General features: G+C 45.2%; 1 protein-coding gene across 1 annotated transcript; it reads right to left on the minus strand.

Annotated features, from left to right (window-relative positions):
• Positions 1-16,101: 16,101 nt before the first annotated feature.
• Positions 16,102-17,202, minus strand: LOC141027713 (uncharacterized). The gene has a single exon (XM_073504963.1). It carries the CDS (start codon positions 17,200-17,202, stop codon positions 16,102-16,104), a length of 1,101 nt encoding a protein of 366 aa, XP_073361064.1.
• Positions 17,203-17,685: the final 483 nt, after the last annotated feature.

Here is a 17,685-nt window from a genome sequence, read left to right on the forward strand (position 1 = left end):
AATACAAGTTGCTTATTCCTAACACCTATAACAGCATTGGCGAAGAATCACCGAGGGGTTTTACAGCCCCGCCCCACAGCCTGAGGACCACAACCGGGAATTGGATACCGGGTTCGAAGAGGATCCGGATATAACCGTGGTACTCGCAGAAGGGGTGTTTTTTCAGGCGAGCTACGATGGCATGGAAGTGGCCATTATCACCGATTACCCTGGCCTTCTTCCTGCTTCCCACGTAAGCCGTTGAGAACAAACCTCTCTCAAAAGAGCTTCCTTGCACTGACTCACCCATCATTGTCTCGCGCTTCCACAGGGGAGGCGTTCGGCGCGTCATACTACTCCCGGGCAGCTCCGAAGAGAGCGGCTCCGACGTTGAGCAAGGCCTCTAAAAGGAAGGTCGGCGAAGTCACGACCGGTCCCTCATCAAAGAGGTAAGGATTTAAAGGTATACGTCAACAGTCACATCCAACTGTAACTTGTATGCTTATTTGACACCAGGAAAAAGGTTCACCGGACTAAATCCGAGGGTCCGGCCAGCCGTACTCCCCGCGCCCGGGATTTAGATCCCGTTGGAAAGGCGGGAGCCAATGTAGGAATAGTGTCGGACTGTCCTTCAGCCGAGGGTTCGGAGAACATGTCCGTTACCAACTCGGAGGTGGAGAGCGTCATGAATCATCGGCGCTGTAGGGCTGTTTTACGAGACCCTGAGCTTTCGGAAGAGGCATTCAATGCCTTCAGCTCAGCCGATGCGTACATCCGAACTGCTCGAACCGGGCTTAGTAGAGCCACGAAGCAGTATTTAACAGATGTGCGGGTAAGTTTTTTGATTTTTCCGAAATAGAATAGCCATGTGCCAGTAGCCCTCGGGACTGAAAGCAGTTGGTACAACTGATTTGAGGACCGTTATACCGCCAGGTTCTTACCGAGAAGAACGACATGCTAGTCCAAGAGCTGGAACAGTGTCGGGCGCAGTTAAATACTGTCACCACCGAACTAGAGAATTTGAAGAAGTTATCCACTGGTAACATTCCCCGCTATTGAGGAATAGTGAATGTATACCAAATGTGCTAATACTGCCACTGATCGCATAATAGGGTCACCTGACCAATTTGACAAGGAGTTGAAGACCGCCCAAGAGGGAGAAAGAGAGGCGAAGAGGCAACACGCCGTAGGAGAACGTGTGTTGGCCCGCGTCAGGGACGAGAAAAACAAGCTGCAGGACTCCAACACCAAGTTGGGTGAAGAATTCAAGGATGTGCGAGCCCACTATCCGACTCCGTAAAGGAGAACAAGAAACTGCGGGGCGGCATATTCAGTATGCTTCCGAACTTATTTGTTTTTAGTAGTTCGGAGAGAAATGAAACTGATGTAGCCATGCTTGCAGGTATATTGACGGGCCGTCCTAAAGAGGAGGTGTCCGGATCATCGAGTGATCTGCTGCATAAGCTGTCGCACGTGCACGAACAGGCGAGGCTGGTGATGCGGAGTGTTGCCAAGGCTCTATGGCCCTCCGCCTCTTCTCCAGGAAGTATGGAGGAGCTTGTAGAGCGTTTCAAAGGCGCACGGCGGCATATCCGACTATGGAAGATATCGGCCTGTCGAGAGGGTGCACGAGAGGCTTGGGCCATGGTGAAGACTCGGTATACCAAGCTTGATCCTAATCACATGGCGCGTGTCGGACCGGTAGGGCCGAATGGGGAAGAAATTCCAGTTAGTTTAGTATATGACCAGGTAGAGGTGGCCGCCAAATATTCCCAACAGGATTGTAAGTTAGATTGCCTGTTGGACGGTATAGAGGAGGAAGTGTTTGAGTCCAAGTGACTATGTACTTTCCTCACCGTGTGGAATTCTAGCTGAATTGTATATCATTTGTCATGGCAGACCTTTTCGCTTCAACCTCCGGACTCGAGGGTACGGAGTGTTTCTGGATACCCTCACGGCCGAATAGGCCGGGGCATGCCTGGAAAACTAGGCGTAGGGGTCATAATTGCTTGAACAGACAAGTTGTATTCTGCTAGTTATGTTATATTACATTTGAGTCGTAAGAAACATCTTCCAGAGAGAATAGTTCCGTTAAGGGTTCCTTTCCCTGGGTGTGCATGCATTAGTAGGCATGTCTGAAGTATGATGTGATAATCACAGTATGTATAGCTTCTGGGGGTTCACAATAGAGTGAGTGCAAAAGAGATTTTTCATCCACCGACCGAATATTCCCTTAAGAACGCTAGCTTTCGGCTTCACCCGGTCTGAGGTACACATCCGGATGACCCGACGGTAACAATCACAGAGGTGCTCCCTTTACCACCTAGCCGAACAATCGGGAACGTAGGGGTAAGCACAGGAGCCAGGCAACCCAGCTTGGCCAAAACTTAAGTCATATCGATGCATATAATGGCGAAGAAAAAGACATGCGGGAAAGCGCGCATGTGTGATGAGCTTGATGCTCGGAAAATAATATCAACAAGCTTCTGTTTAAAGAAGCCCCCAGGTATAATGGGCATACATATGTAAAGGTGTGTACGTCAATAGTGTTCAGTCAAGCCGAATGAGTGCTTTAAAGTGAAAGAAAAAATTGTGTAAAAGGGAGAAAGAGTAATGGAAACTATAGGGGAGAAGGAGACTAACAACGAGTTCGGCGCTAGGCATAGAACCTTCATAGTCTGGCCGCGTTCCAGGGGTTCGGCTCTAGGCGATTGTCTGATGCATCACGAAGACGGTACGCTCCTCCGGTGAGAACTTCGTCTATTATGAAGGGACCCTCCCATTTGGGCCTGAGTTTGTCCTTTTTCTTCTCCGGTAAGCGTAGAACGAGTTCACCAACATTGTAAGTCTTGGCCCGTACCTCTCTGCTTTGATACCCTCGAGCCTGCTGTTGATAAAATGTTGAACGGGCTTTGGCGACGTCGTGTTCTTCCTCCAGGGCATCTAGGTTGTCCTGCCGATCCAACTCGGCCTCTTTCTCCTCGTACATACGCACTCGAGGTGAATCGTGTATAATATCGCAGGGCAACACGGCCTCTGCACCGTACACCATGAAAAAAGGTGTGTATCCGGTGGTACGGTTGGGCATGGTCCACAGCCCCCAGAGTACGGAGTCGAGCTCCTCGACCCAGTGCTTGTTTGATTTTGTCAAAGAACGCACTAGTCTGGGTTTAATGCCGCTCATAATGAGACCATTGGCTCGCTCGACTTGACCATTTGTTTGCGGGTGATAGACGGAGGCGTAATCGAGCTTAATACCCAGATTAGCGCACCAGGTTTTCACCTCGTCGGCTGTGAAATTCGAACCATTATCGGTGATGATGCTGTGCGGTACACCGTAACGGTGTACCACATCGGATATGAATGCAATCACCGGTCCGGACTCGGCCGTTAACCGGTCTAGCCTCTATCCACTTGGTGAATTTGTCCACCATGACCAACAGATACTTTTTCTTATGGCTTCCCCCTTTAAGGGGTCCGACCATGTCCAAGCCCCAGACCGCAAAGGGCCATGTAATGGGGATTGTTTGTAGAGCGGTGGGGGCATATGGCTTTTGTTGGCGAAGAGTTGGCATCCGACGCAGTGCTGGACGAGGTCTTGTGCGTCTGCCCGGGCCGTAGGCCAGTAAAATCCTATACGGAAGGCCTTGCTGACAAGTGCCCAGGCTACGGCGTGCTGTCCGTCAAGACCGGCGTGAATTTCTGCCAAGAGTTGCCGCCCCTCCTCCTCGGAGATACACCTTTGAAGGACTCCGGTAGTGCTTTTCTTGTAGAGCTCTCCTTCGTGAACTTTATAGGCTTTCGAATGCTGGACTATGCGGCGAGCCTCATTCTGATCTTCTGGGAGCTCCTTCCTATTAAAGTAGGCCAAGAATGGTTCGTTCCACAGGGCTATTACTGCCATGATGAGGTGGGCCGACGGTGTTACTTCGGTGGTTGATCCTCCGATGATGTCGTCGTGTTCGTTATCCGAGTTTGTGTTTGGAACGGGACTGTCGTTGCTGTCTCCCCCTTGCCATACCACGGAATGCTTGAAGAGCCTTTCGAGGAAGATGTTAGGTGGGACGTGGTCGCGCTTGGCGCCAATGCGAGCAAGGACGTCTGCCGCCTAGTTACTTTCGCGGGCTATGTGATGAAATTCGAGTCCCTCGAACCGAGCCGACATCTTCAAAATGGCATTGCGATAAGCTGCCATCTTTGGATCCTTGGCGTCAAAGTCTCCATTGATTTGGGATATTGCGAGGTTTGAGTCCCCGCGCACCTCCAGGCGTTGTATGCCCATTGATACGGCCATCCGGAGGCCGTGTAGCAAGGCCTCGTATTCGGATGCGTTGTTGGAGTCTGTGTATAATATTTGGAGTACGTACTGGATGATGTCTCCTGTGGGGGACGTTAATATGACGCCCGCCCCTAGCCCTGCCAACATCTTGGAGCCGTCAAAATGCATCACCTAGTTGGAATACGCGCCGTATTCTTTGGGGAGTTCGGCTTCTGTCCATTCGGCGATGAAGTCAGCCAGTACCTGGGGTTTGATGGCTCGACGTGGTTTGTACGTGATGTCGAATGGCAGGAGCTCAATGGCCCATTTGGCAATCCGGCCCGTTGCATCCCGGTTGTTAATTATGTCATTGAGGGGCACTTCGGAGGCCACCGTGATAGAGCACTCCTGAAAGTAGTGTTGCAATTTTCGAGATGTCATGAAGACTGCATATGCTATTTTTTGATAATGAGGGTACCGGGATTTGCATGGTGTGAGGACGGTGGATACGTAGTATACCGGTTTCTGGAGTGGAAATTTGTGTCCGTCCTGTTCTCGTTCGACGACGAGTACGACGCTCACCACCTGGTGTGTTGCCGATATGTATAAGAGCATTGGTTCGCCGGCGTTTGGCGCGGCCAGGATTGGGTTGCTTGCCAGAAGGGCCTTTATTTCTTCCAGCCCGGCAGTCGCCGCATCTGTCCACTCGAAGTTATCGGTGCGCCGCAGAAGGCGATAGAGCGGCAGCGCCTTTTCTCCCAACCTGGAGATAAAGCGGCTTAAAGCTACCACGCACCCAGCAAGTTTTTGGACCTGCTTGAGTTCGGTTGGCGTGGCCAGTTGCGACAGAGCTCGGATTTTGGCTAGATTTGCTTCAATTCCTCGTCTGGAAACGATGAAGCCCAATAGTTTACCGGTGGGGACGCCGAAGATGCACTTTTCTGGATTAAGCTTGATGTCGTATGTGCGGAGATTGTTGAATGTGAGACGTAAGTCGTCTATTAGTGTTTCGACGTGTCTGGTTTTGATGACGACGTCGTCCACGTAGGCCTCCACTGTTTTGCCGATCTGTTTCTCGAGGCATGTTTGGATCATGCGCTGGTAAGTGGCGCCGGCGTTCTTGAGCCCGAAAGGCATGGTGTTGAAGCAAAACGGCCCGTATGGTGTAATGAATGTTGTTGCGGCTTGATCGGACTCCTTCATTTTGATTTGGTGGTATCCGGAATATGCATCAAGGAAGCATAGCGAGTCGTGACCCGCGGTAGCGTCAATTATTTGGTCAATGCGGGGAAGAGGGAAGGGATCCTTAGGGCAAGCCTTGTTGAGGTCTTTGAAATCGACGCATAGGCGCCAGGATTTATCCTTTTTTGGTACCATTACCAAGTTTGCCAGCCAGTCCGGATGTTTGATGTCTTTGATGAATCCGGCCTCGATGAGTTTGGCTAGCTCCTCCCCCATAGCTTGTCGTTTGGGTTTGGAAAAGCGCCGCAGAGTTTGCTTGACCGGCTTATATCCCTTTAGTATGTTGAGGCTATGTTCGGCCAGTTCACGCGGGATTCCTGGCATATCGGAAGGATGCCAGGCAAATATATCCCAGTTTTCGCGCAGGAAGTCTCGTAGTGCGGCGTCGACAGTCGGGCTGAGCTGTGCTCCGATAGACGCTGTCTTCTTCGGGACGGTTGGATGGACTTGAAATTTGACTATTTCTTCTGCTGGCTTGAAAGAAGTGGATTTAGGTCGTTTGTCCAGGGTCACATCGTCCTTATCCACTATGGAGCGTAGTGTGCTTAGTTCTTCGGCCGCAAGGGCCTCAGACAATGCCTCGAGGGCCAAGGATGTGGTTTTATTCTCGGCACGGAAGGCTATGTCCGGATCGCTGACAAGGGTAATTATTCCATTGGGCCCAGGCATTTTTAACTTCATATACCCAGAATGAGGTATGGCTTGAAAGCGCATGAAGGCCTCTCGCCCTAACAGGGCGTGGTATCCACTGTTGAAAGGGGCCACCTGGAAAGTTATTTCTTCAGACCGATAATTCTCCGGCGTGCCGAACACCACATCAAGTGTAATTTTTCCTGCACACTGCGCTTCCCGGCTGGGAATGATACCTCGGAAGGTTGTGTTGCTTTTCTTGATGCGGCTCCTATCTATTTCCATCTTTCGGAGCGTGTCCTCATAAATGAGGTTGAGTCCGCTGCCGCCGTCCATAAGCACTTTTGTAAGTCGAAAGCCGTCCACGATGGGACTGAGGACTAATGCGGCTGGAGCTCGGACAGTTCTGTATTTAGGTTCATCACTGGCATTAAAGGTTATGGCCGTGTCGTTCCAGGGGTCAATTGCAGCGACCTGGCAAACTTCGGCGAGATCGCGCAGGGCCCTTTTACACTTATTGTTTGAAGCGAATGTCTCGAAGACTGTCAATACCCTATTGTCGTCGTTTGCTGGAAGGTGTTGTTCTGGAGTGTCCTTGATAAGGATGTCCTCGCCGCTCTTGGCTACCTGCCGAAGTATCCAGCATGCTCTAAGGCTGTGGGTTGCCACGGTATCCGGTGTCGAGTGTATTTTGCATGGGACATTGAGCCATCCCTCCAGAACGGTGCCGTGCAGCGTAAAGGGTTTATGTTTTTTGACTGTTCGGCTGGGCGTGCCACGAGGGTGCGTCCTTTTCGCCTGTATGGGGAGTCGGGGTGGTTCGCAACAAGCTTCCTGAGTTTTCCAGGCACTTTCCATCGCGTTGTATTTATGTACGATAGTTGCTAAGTCAGTGAACTTTGGTATGCGGCGGCGATTGATGGCGTTAAGGATACCTTCATCCGTGCAGTTGTTACAGAATGCTGCTATCGCGTCTTCGTCGCGGCAGTCTTTTACCTTGTCTTTTGACCGTTTCATGGGACTTTTGCTTGATGCTCCTGAGAGCGTCTATGTCCGGGTGGGTGGGTGGCGTTGAGTCCGAACCCTGACCCGATTTTGGATCCGGAGTTTGGAGATCTACCGGGCCTGACAGTTTGGGCTCTGGAATATCAACTGATTTTTTAGACTCGTCCTCTGACTCTATGTTTGGAGGAAGAGGCATGACCGTCTGCCGGAAAGTATCCGGCTCTTCAAGATCGACGATTCGAACATAGTTCGTCTTCAATATAGTGGAAGAATTGATCTGCTCCTCGACTACTGCTATCTGGTGGGTGATCGGCGGAGTTTTAATTTCTCTCCGGTCGGGTTTAAGCCCGTCCCGATCATAGTCTGTCGCGACCCCCATGGTGGCCATGCGATCCAGGAGTTCGTTCAACGACGACAACTCTACCAGATCCATGCGGGCGAAGTATTCGGGATCAACGCGGAGGTGATTTTTGATGACTTGAGAGGTCATCGTCGGCTTAAGGGCCAAGCTGGCGGTCATAACGAAGCCGCCGAGACGGAGGGTCTGACCAGGGGCCAGGGCTCCTCCAGAGATGATATTATCCTTGACAACAAGGCTAGCCATCAATCCTCTTGGCGACGGCACAGCGGAACTCTCAATGAAAGCACCAATGTCGGTGTCAAAACCGGCGGATCTCGGGTAGGGAGTCCCGAACTGTGTGTCTAGGATCGATGGTAACAGGAGACGGGGGACACAATGTTTACCCAGGTTCGGGCCCTCTCTATGGAGGTAATACCCTACTTCCTGCTTGATTGATCTTGATGAATATGAGTGTTACAAGAGTTGATCTACCACGAGATCGTAATGGCTAAACCCTAGAAGTCTAGCCTATGAGTATATGGTAATGAATCTGTCCTATTCGGACTATGCTCTCCGGTTTATATAGACACCGGAGAGATATAGGGTTACATGGAGTCGGTTTACATAAGGAGGAATCTTCATAATCGATCGCCCAGATTGCCTTCCACGCCACGCAGGGTCCAATCCGGACACGGGTATAGTCTTCGGTCTTCATGTCTTCATAGCCCATCAGTCCGGCCGATGGATAACAAGCCGGACCCCCGAGGACCCCTTAGTCCAGGACTCCCTCAGGCATCCCCAAGCTTAGTTGCTTGGATCTTCCTTGAATATTACCTTGGGGTGGCTTTGGCATCCGCAAGCTTAGGGTCTTTTCACTCCTTATTCTCCTCATATCGACATCTCGCCCAAAACTTGAAAACTTCAATCACACAAAACTTAACGGAACTTTGTGAGATAGGTTAGTATGATAAAGAGAAAACGATTCCACTTTTGGTACTGTCAAAGATAAGATACATAATTGTTCTCACACAATACCTACTGTAGCATATCGTTTCTACAATTTACATTGAGCAATATAAGCCATAGAAACTAGAAAACAAGCTAACTATGCATTGAAAACAGAATCTGTCAAAAACAGAACAGTCTGTAGTAATCTGTACTCAAACCATACTTCTGATACTCCAAAAATTATGAAAAAACCAGGACCACGTGAGAAACTTGTATATTAATCTTCTGCAAAAAGAATCAACTCAAAAGCACTCTTCTGTTAAAAATGAGAATTATTTTCGTGAGCGCAAAAGTTTCTGTTTTTCAGCAAGATCAAATCAACTATCACCCAACATGATCCCAAAGGCTTTACTTGGCACTTTACTGAAAGAAAAGCAATAAAACATGATCAATACAGTAGCATAATCATGTGAACATACAAAAAAAGTAGGTAAAAGTGTTGGGTTTTCTCCCAACAAGCGCTTTTCTTTAATGCCTTTTAGCTAGGCATGATGAGTTCAATGATGCTCGCATAAAAGATAAGAATTGAAACATATCAAGAGCATCATGAATCACATGGAAAGCACATTTAAGTCTAACCCACTTCCTATGAATAGGGAATTTGTGAGCAAATAATTTATGGGAGCAAGAATCAACTAGCATAGGAAGGCAAAACAAGCACAACTTCAAGATTTTCAACACATAGAGAGGAAACTTGATATTATTGCAATTCCTACAATCATAAGTTCCTCCCTCATAATATTTTTCAGTAGCATCATGAAGAAATTCAACAATATAACCATCACATAGAGCATTCTTTTCATGATACCTAAGCATAAATTTTTTGTTACTCTCCACATGAGCAAATTTATTCTCATCAATAGTAGTGGGAGCAAACTCAACAAAATAACTATCATGTGATTGAAAATTAAAATCATGATGACGAGTTTCATGTTTATCATTATTCTTTATAGCATACATGTCATCACCATAATCATCATAGATAGCAACTTTGTTGTCATAGTCAATTGAAGCCTCATCCAGAATGGTGGATTCATCACTAAATAAATTCATGACCTCTCCAAATCCACTTTCATCAATATAATCATCATAAATAGGAGGCATGCAATCATCATAATAAATTTTCTCATCAAAACTTGGGGGACTAAAAATATCATATTCATCCAATATAGCATCCCCAAGCTTATGGCTTTGCATGTCATTAGCATCATGGATATTCAAAGAATTCATACTAACAACATTGCAATCATGCTCATCATTTATGCCAAACATTTTATAGAACTCTTCTTCTATCAATTGAGCACAATTTTCCGATCCATCATTTTCAAGAAAGATATTATAAAGATGATCAATAATATGATGCAACCTCAATTCCATTTTTATGTAGTTTTCTTTTATAAACCAAACTAGTGATAAAACAAGAAACTAAAAGATTCAATTGCAAGATCTAAAGATATACCTTGAAGCACTCACCTCCCCGACAACGGCGCCAGAAAAGAGCTTGATGTCTACTACGCAACTTTATTCTTGTAGACACGTGTTGGGCCTCCAAGCGTAGAGTTTTGTAGGACAGTAGCAATTTTCCCTCAAGTGGATGACCTAAGGTTTATCAATCCGTGAGAGGTGTAGGATGAAGATGGTCTCTCTCAAACGACCCTGCAACCAAATACAAGAAATCTCTTGTGTCCCCAACACACCTAATACAATGGCAAATTGTATAGGTGCACTAGTTCGACGAATTGATGGTGATAAAAGTGTAATATGGATGGTAGAAATATATTTTATAATATGAATAAATAAAAACAGCAAGGTAGCAAATAGTAAACGAGCACAAAAACGGTACTGCAATGCTTGAAAATGAGGCCTAGGGTCCGTACTTTCACTAGTGCAAACTCTCAACAGTGCTAATATAATTGGATCATATAACCACCCCACAAAGTGCGATGAAGAATCACTCCAAAGTTCTTATCTAGTGGAGAACATAAGAATAAATTGTTTGTTGGGTAAGAAACCACCTCAAAGCTATTCTTTCCGTTCGATCTATTCAAGAGTTCTTACTGAAATAACACAAAGCTATTCTTTCCGTTCGATCTATCCTAGAGTTCATACTAAAATAACACCAAAGCAAATTCATATTCATAATACTCAATCCAACACAAAGAACTTCAAAGAGTGCCCCAAGATTTCTACCGGAGAAACAAAGACAAGAACGTGCATCAACCCCTATGCATAGATCACCCCAATTTCACCTCGGGAATCCGCGAGTTGAGTGCCAAAACATATATCAAGTGAATCAATACGATACCCCATTGTCACCACGAGTATACAATTGCAAGACATATATCAATGTTCTCAAATCCATAAAAGTATTCAATCCGATAACAAAGAAATCTCAAAGGGAAAAACTCAATTCATCACAACAAGATAGAGAGGGGAAAACACCATATGATCCGACTACATTAACAAAGCCCGCGATACATCAAGATCGTGACATCTCAAGAATACGAGAGAGAGGGAGATTAAACACATAGCTAGTGGTACAAACCCTCAGCCCCAAGGGTGGACTACTCCCTCCTCATCGTGGTGGCCACCGGGATGATGAAGATGGCCACCGGAGATGATTCCCCCCCCCCTCCGGCAAGGTGCCAGAAAGGGTCTAGATTGGTTTTCGGTGGCTACAGAGCCTTGCGGCGGTGGAACTTCTGATCTAGGTTAACCCCTGATGGTTTCTCTATTTATAGGATTTTTTGGCGTTGGTTTCACGCTAAGATGGGCCTCGAGGTGAGCACAACCCACCGGGGCAAGCCAGGCCCAGCAGGCGCGCCCTGGTGGGTTGTGCCCTCCTCATGGCTCTTCTGGCCCTCCCACGAAGCTTCGGGGGTCTCTTTTGTTCCAAAAAAATCGTCAAAAAGGTTTAGCTCGTTTGGAGAACTTTCATTTCTGCACAAAAAACAACACCACAGTAGTTGTGCTGAAAACAGCATCACTCCGGGTTAGTTCCATGCAAATCATACCAAAACCATATAAAATTGTTGTAAACATGGCATGAATACTTCATAAATTATAGATACGTTGGAGACAGTAGGTGCTACACCTCTTGAGCACTGCGTTGGTTTTCCCTTGAAGAGGAAAGGGTGATGCAGTAAAGTAGTGTAAGTATTTCCCTCAGTTATTGAGAACCAAGGTATCAATCCAGTAGGAGACCACGCACGAGTCCCATGCACCTACACAAACAAATAAGAACCTTGCAACCAACGCGATAATGGGGTTGTCAATCCCTTCACGGTCACTTACGAGAGTGAGATCTGATAGATATGATAAGATAATATTTTTGGTATTTTTATGATAAAGAGAAATAAAGATGCAAAGTAAAAATAAACGGCGCCAGAAATAGCTTGTTGACGGGAGATTAATATGATGGAAAATAGACCCGGGGGCCATAGGTTTCACTAGTGGCTTCTCTCAACAGCATAAGTATTACGGTGGGTAAACAAATTACTGTCGAGCAATTGATAGAATTGAGCATAGTTATGAGAATATCTAGGTATGATCATGTATATAGGCATCACGTCCGTGACAAGTAGACCGAAACGATTCTGCATCTACTACTATTACTCCACACATCGACCGCTATCCAGCATGCATCTAGAGTATTAAGTTCTTAGAACAGAGTAATGCTTTAAGCAAGATGACATGATGTAGAGGGATAAACTCATTCAATATGATATAAACCCCATCTTTTTATCCTCGATGGCAACAATACAATGCGTGCCTTGTGCTACCTCTTGAGCACCGTGTTGGTTTTCCCTTGAAGAGGAAAGGGTGATGCAGTAAAGCAGTGTAAGTATTTCCCTCAGTTTTTGAAAACCAAGGTATCAATCCAGTAGGAGGCCACGCAAGAGTCCCTCGCACCTACACAAACAAATAAATCCTCGCAACCAACGCAATAAAGGGGTTGTCAATCCCTTCACGGTCACTTACGAGAGTGAGATCTGATAGATATGATAAAGTAATATTTTTGGTATTTTTATGATAGAGATGCAAAGTAAAGAAAGCAAAATAAAAACAGCGCGAGAAATAGCTTGTTGTCGGGAGATTAAATATGATGGTAAATAGACCCGGGGGCCATAGGTTTCACTAGTGGCCTCTCTCGAGAGCATAAGTATTACGGTGGGTGAACAAATTACTGTTGAGCAATTGACAGAATTGAGCATAGTTATGAGAATATCTAGGTATGATCATGTATATAGGCATCACGTCCGTGACAAGTAGACCGACTCCTGCCTGCATCTACTACTATTACTCCACACATCGACCGCTATCCAGCATGCATCTAGAGTATTAAGTTCATAAGAACAGAGTAACGCTTTAAGTAAAATGACATGATCTAGAGGGATAAACTCATGCAATATGATATAAACCCCATCTTGTTATCCTCGATGGCAACAATTCAATACGTGCCTTGTTGCCCCTACTGTCACTGGGAAAGGACACTGCAAGATTGAACCCAAAGCTAAGCACTTCTCCCATTGCAAGAAAGATCAATCTAGTAGGCCAAACCAAACTGATAATTCAAAGAGACTTGCAAAGATAACCAATCATACATAAAAGAATTCAGAGAAGATTCAAATATTGTTCATAAATAAACTTGATCATAAACCCACAATTCATCGGTCTCAACAAACACACCGCAAAAGAAGATTACATCGAATAGATCTCCACAAGAGAGGGGGAGAACATTGTGTTGAGATCCAAAATGAGAGAAGAAGCCATCTAGCTAATAACTATGGACCCGAAGGTCTGAGGTAAACTACTCACACATCATCGGAGAGGCTATGGTGTTGATGTAGAAGCCCTCCGTGATCGATGCCCGCTCCGGCGGAGCTCCGGAAAAGGCCCCAAGATGGGATCTCACAAGTACAGAAGGTTGCGGCGGTGGAATTAGGTTTTTGGCTCCGTATCTGGTAGTTTGGGGGTACGTAGGTATATATAGGAGGAAGAAGTACGTCGGTGGAGCAACATGGGGCCCACGAGGGTGGAGGGCGCGCCCCCTACCTCATGCCTTCCTGGTTGATGTCTTGACGTAGGATCCAAGTCCTCTGGATCACGTTCGTTCCGAAAATCACGTTCCCGAAGGTTTCATTCCGTTTGGACTCCGTTTGATATTCTTTTTCTGCGAAACTGTGAAATAGGCAAAAAACAGCAATTTGGGCTGGGCCTCCGGTTAATAGGTTAGTCCCAAAAATAATATAGAAGTGCATAACAAAGCCCAATAAGCATCCAAAACAGAATATAACATAACATGGAACAATCAAAAATTATAGATACGTTGGAGACGTATGAAGCATCCCCAAGCTTAATTCCTGCTCGTCCTCGAGTAGGTAAATGATAAAAACAGAATTTTTGATGTGGAATGCTAGTTGGCATAATTTCAGTGTAATTCTCTTAATTGTGGTATGAATATTCAGATCCGAAAGATTCAAGATAAAATTTTAATATTGACATAAAAATAATAATACTTCAAGCATACTAACTAAGCAATTATGTCCTCTCAAAATAACATGGCCAAAGAAAGTTCATCCCTACAAAATCATATAGTTTAGTCATGCTCCATTTTCGTCACACAAGAATGCTCTCATCATGCACAACCCCAATGACAAGCCAAGCAATTGTTTCATACTTTAGTAATCATAAACTTTTTCAACCTTCATGCAATACATGAGCGTGAGCCATGGACATAGCACTATGGGTGGAATAGAATATAATGATGGGGGTTATGTGGAGAAGACAAAAAAGGAGAAAGTCTCACATCAACGCGGCTAATCAATGAGCTATGGAGATGCCCATCGATTGATGTTAATGCAAGGAGTAGGGATTGCCATGCAACGGATGCACTAGAGCTATAAATGCATGAAAGCTCAACAAAAGAAACTAAGTGGGTGTGCATCCAACTTGCTTGCTCATGAAGACCTAGGGCATTTGAGGAAGCCCATTGTTGGAATATACAAGCCAAGTTCTATAATGAAAAAATCCCACTAGTATACGAAAGTGACAAAACAAGAGACTCTCTATCATGAAGATCATGGTGCTACTTCGAAGCACAAGTGTGGAAAAAAGGATAGTAGCATTGCCCCTTTTTATTTTCTCTTTTTTTGGGCCTTTCTTTTTTTTGGCCTTTCTCTTTTTTTTGGGACAATGCTCTATGAATGATGATCATCACACTTATATTTATTTACAACTCAATGATTACAACTCGATACTAGAACAAAGTATGACTCTATATGAATGCCTCCGGCGGTATACCGGGATAGCAACGAATCAAGAGTGACATGTATGAAAAATTATGAACGGTGGCTTTGCCACAAATACGATGTCAACTACATGATCATGCAAAGCAATATGACAATGATGAACGTGTCATAATAAATGGAACGGTGGAAAGTTGCATGGCAATATATCTCGGAATGGCTATGGAAATGCCATAATAGGTAGGTATGGTGGCTGTTTTGAGGAGGATATAAGGAGGTTTATGTGTGAAATAGCATATCATATCACGGGGTTTGGATGCACCGGCGAAGTTTGCACGAACTCTCAATGTGAGAAAGGGCAATGCACGGTACCGAAGAGGCTACCAATGATGGAAGGGTAAGAGTGCATATAATGACTCAACATTAGTCATAAAGAACTCACATACTTATTGCAAAAATCTACAAGTCATCAAAAACCAAGCACTACGCGCATGCTCCTAGGGGGATAGATTGGTAGGAAAAGACCATCGCTCGTCCCCGACCGCCACTCATAAGGAGGACAATCAAAGAACACCTCATGTTTCAAATTTGTTACATAACGTTTACCATACGTGCATGCTACGGGACTTGCAAACTTCAACACAAGTATTTCTCAAATTCACAACTACTCAACTAGCACAACTTTAATATCACTACCTCCATATCTCAAAACAATCATCAAGCATCAAACTTCTCTTAGCATTCAGCACACTCATAAGAAAGTTTTTTACTAGTCTTGAATACATAACATATTTTTTTGAATATTTACTGTGAGGCAAAGCCCCACAGCCCTTTATTAAAGAAAACAGAACTGTACAAGCAAATTATAGACTATACAAAGAAAAAAAATAAAAAAGCCTACCTATGACTAAACATCCCTACCTGCTTTACAACAAAGAATCAACCCAAGCCAAGAGTTTTGGTTTAATACAATCCTTCACCCTATGAGCAAGCAATGAAATATCATGGATGAATTTACACTTCCAAGCACTGAAAGTAGCTCTCTCAGCTCTGAAGGTTCTGCCATTTCTTAAAATCCAAATATTCCAGGCTGCTATCAGCATAACTTCACAGAAGAAAGGGTGCCTGAAGCTAGATCTAGCATGCACGATACATTGCAGTATATCGGGGCCTCCAGACCAATCAATGCCCAAGTAGCTCCAGACTCTACAGCTGAATGTGCAATTAAAAAACAGATGGATTCTATCCTCATACAGTAGCTCACTGCAAATGAGACAGAGATTGTCATCTTGGCTTGAGCGCCAATGTCTTCGAACTAGCATATCCTTGGTGTTGAATCTGTCAAAGAATAACAGCCACCCAAACACCTTGATCTTCATGGTGCACCTACTCTACCACAACCATTTGCAAGGTTGTATTGTAGGTAGGTGGGAGTGCATGATCATGTAGAAGCTTTTGGCAGTGTATTCCCCTGATTTACCAGGCCATATCCAAACATCAGGTATAGAGGGGTCTCTGTCTAACTGCATGATCCAACCTTCCAGCATGTGTAACTCAGCAGTAGCCTCATGAGAAAGAGGCAAATAAAACATAGAGAACAGATCCTGGGATTGAAGAAATTCCTGCACTGAGATCTTATCATTATTGAAAAAAGAAAACAACCTAGGCAATCTCCAACATAGGGGTCTAGCAGAACCCCCAATGTGCCAAGAATCTGTCCAGAACAAAGCAGTGTCACCCATGTTGATATGAGCTGAGGCAATAGCAGTATAAGCCTCATGCAGTTTCAGAACATCCCTCCACCAGAAAGATCCAGCTTGAGCTGTGGCCTGTGGAACCCCATGATCATAGTAGCTGTTCCATATTAGTGTCACCCAAGGAATATCAACCTTGTTATAGAACTTGTGAAGATGCTTGATGAGGAGTCCTTTATTCTGGATGTTCAGATTAATAACTCCTAAACCCCCTTTATCTTTTGGCCTGCAAACGAGCTCCCATGCAGCCAGAGACTGCTTTGGAGCATCACTATTACCCCTCCAGAGGCATTGCCTGAAGATTCTGTCTAGCTGCTTAATGATCCCTGGTGGAATATTGAGGCTGCACAGAAAGTATATTGGCAGAGAGGTCAGGACAGAGGTAAGAAGCTGCAAACGAGAACCTTGATTCAGCATGGAAGAGCTCGCAGTTAACCTCCTCTCAAGACTGTCAACTAGAGGCATTAGGTCAATGATCCTTGGCCTAGTAGTTCCCAATGGCAATCCAAGGTAAGTAAATGGTAGCTGCCCAATTCTACAACCAAGAATAGCAGCAAGCCTAGTAGCCTCCTCATCACTCATATTCAATGGAATCATTGAAGATTTAGCAAAGTTCACCTTTAAACCTGCGGATTGTTGGAAGGTAAGCAGCATGTTCTTTAGGGCAACAAGCTCATCATCCTTAGCTGCAAGAAAAATAATCGTGTCATCACTGAATGATAGGAAAATCTCTGTCATGGGTTGGAATAGGCAAAGAGAGCGTGCCATGCTCCAACATTTGGTTGACCACAGACTGCAACAGATCCGCTGCGATGACAAACAACAATGGTGATAGGGGATCACCCTGTCTGACCCCACACTTGCACTTAAATTGCTTTCCTGGAATTCCATTTAACAGCATAGACGAAGAACCTGTGGACAGTAATTGTTTAACCCAAGATATCCATTTGGCATCAAACCCTTTATGCTGCAACATTTGTAGAATAACCTCATGCTTGACAGTGTCAAAGGCCTTAGCAAAATCCAATTTAAGAATTATGATTGGACGCTTGGACTGTTTACATTGATGGATATACTCAAAACTCCAGGCCAGACAATCCTGAATCGACCTACCCTTAAGGAACCCATACTGATTTTTGTGTATACACCTAAGGACACTACAAAAAAAGACACTTCCGTGATGATACGTGTTTGTCACAGTAGGTCACGTTTTTTGTCATG

Source organism: Aegilops tauschii, chromosome 1 (genome assembly GCF_002575655.3).
Source record: "Aegilops tauschii subsp. strangulata cultivar AL8/78 chromosome 1, Aet v6.0, whole genome shotgun sequence".
Taxonomy (NCBI): Eukaryota; Viridiplantae; Streptophyta; class Magnoliopsida; order Poales; family Poaceae; genus Aegilops; species Aegilops tauschii.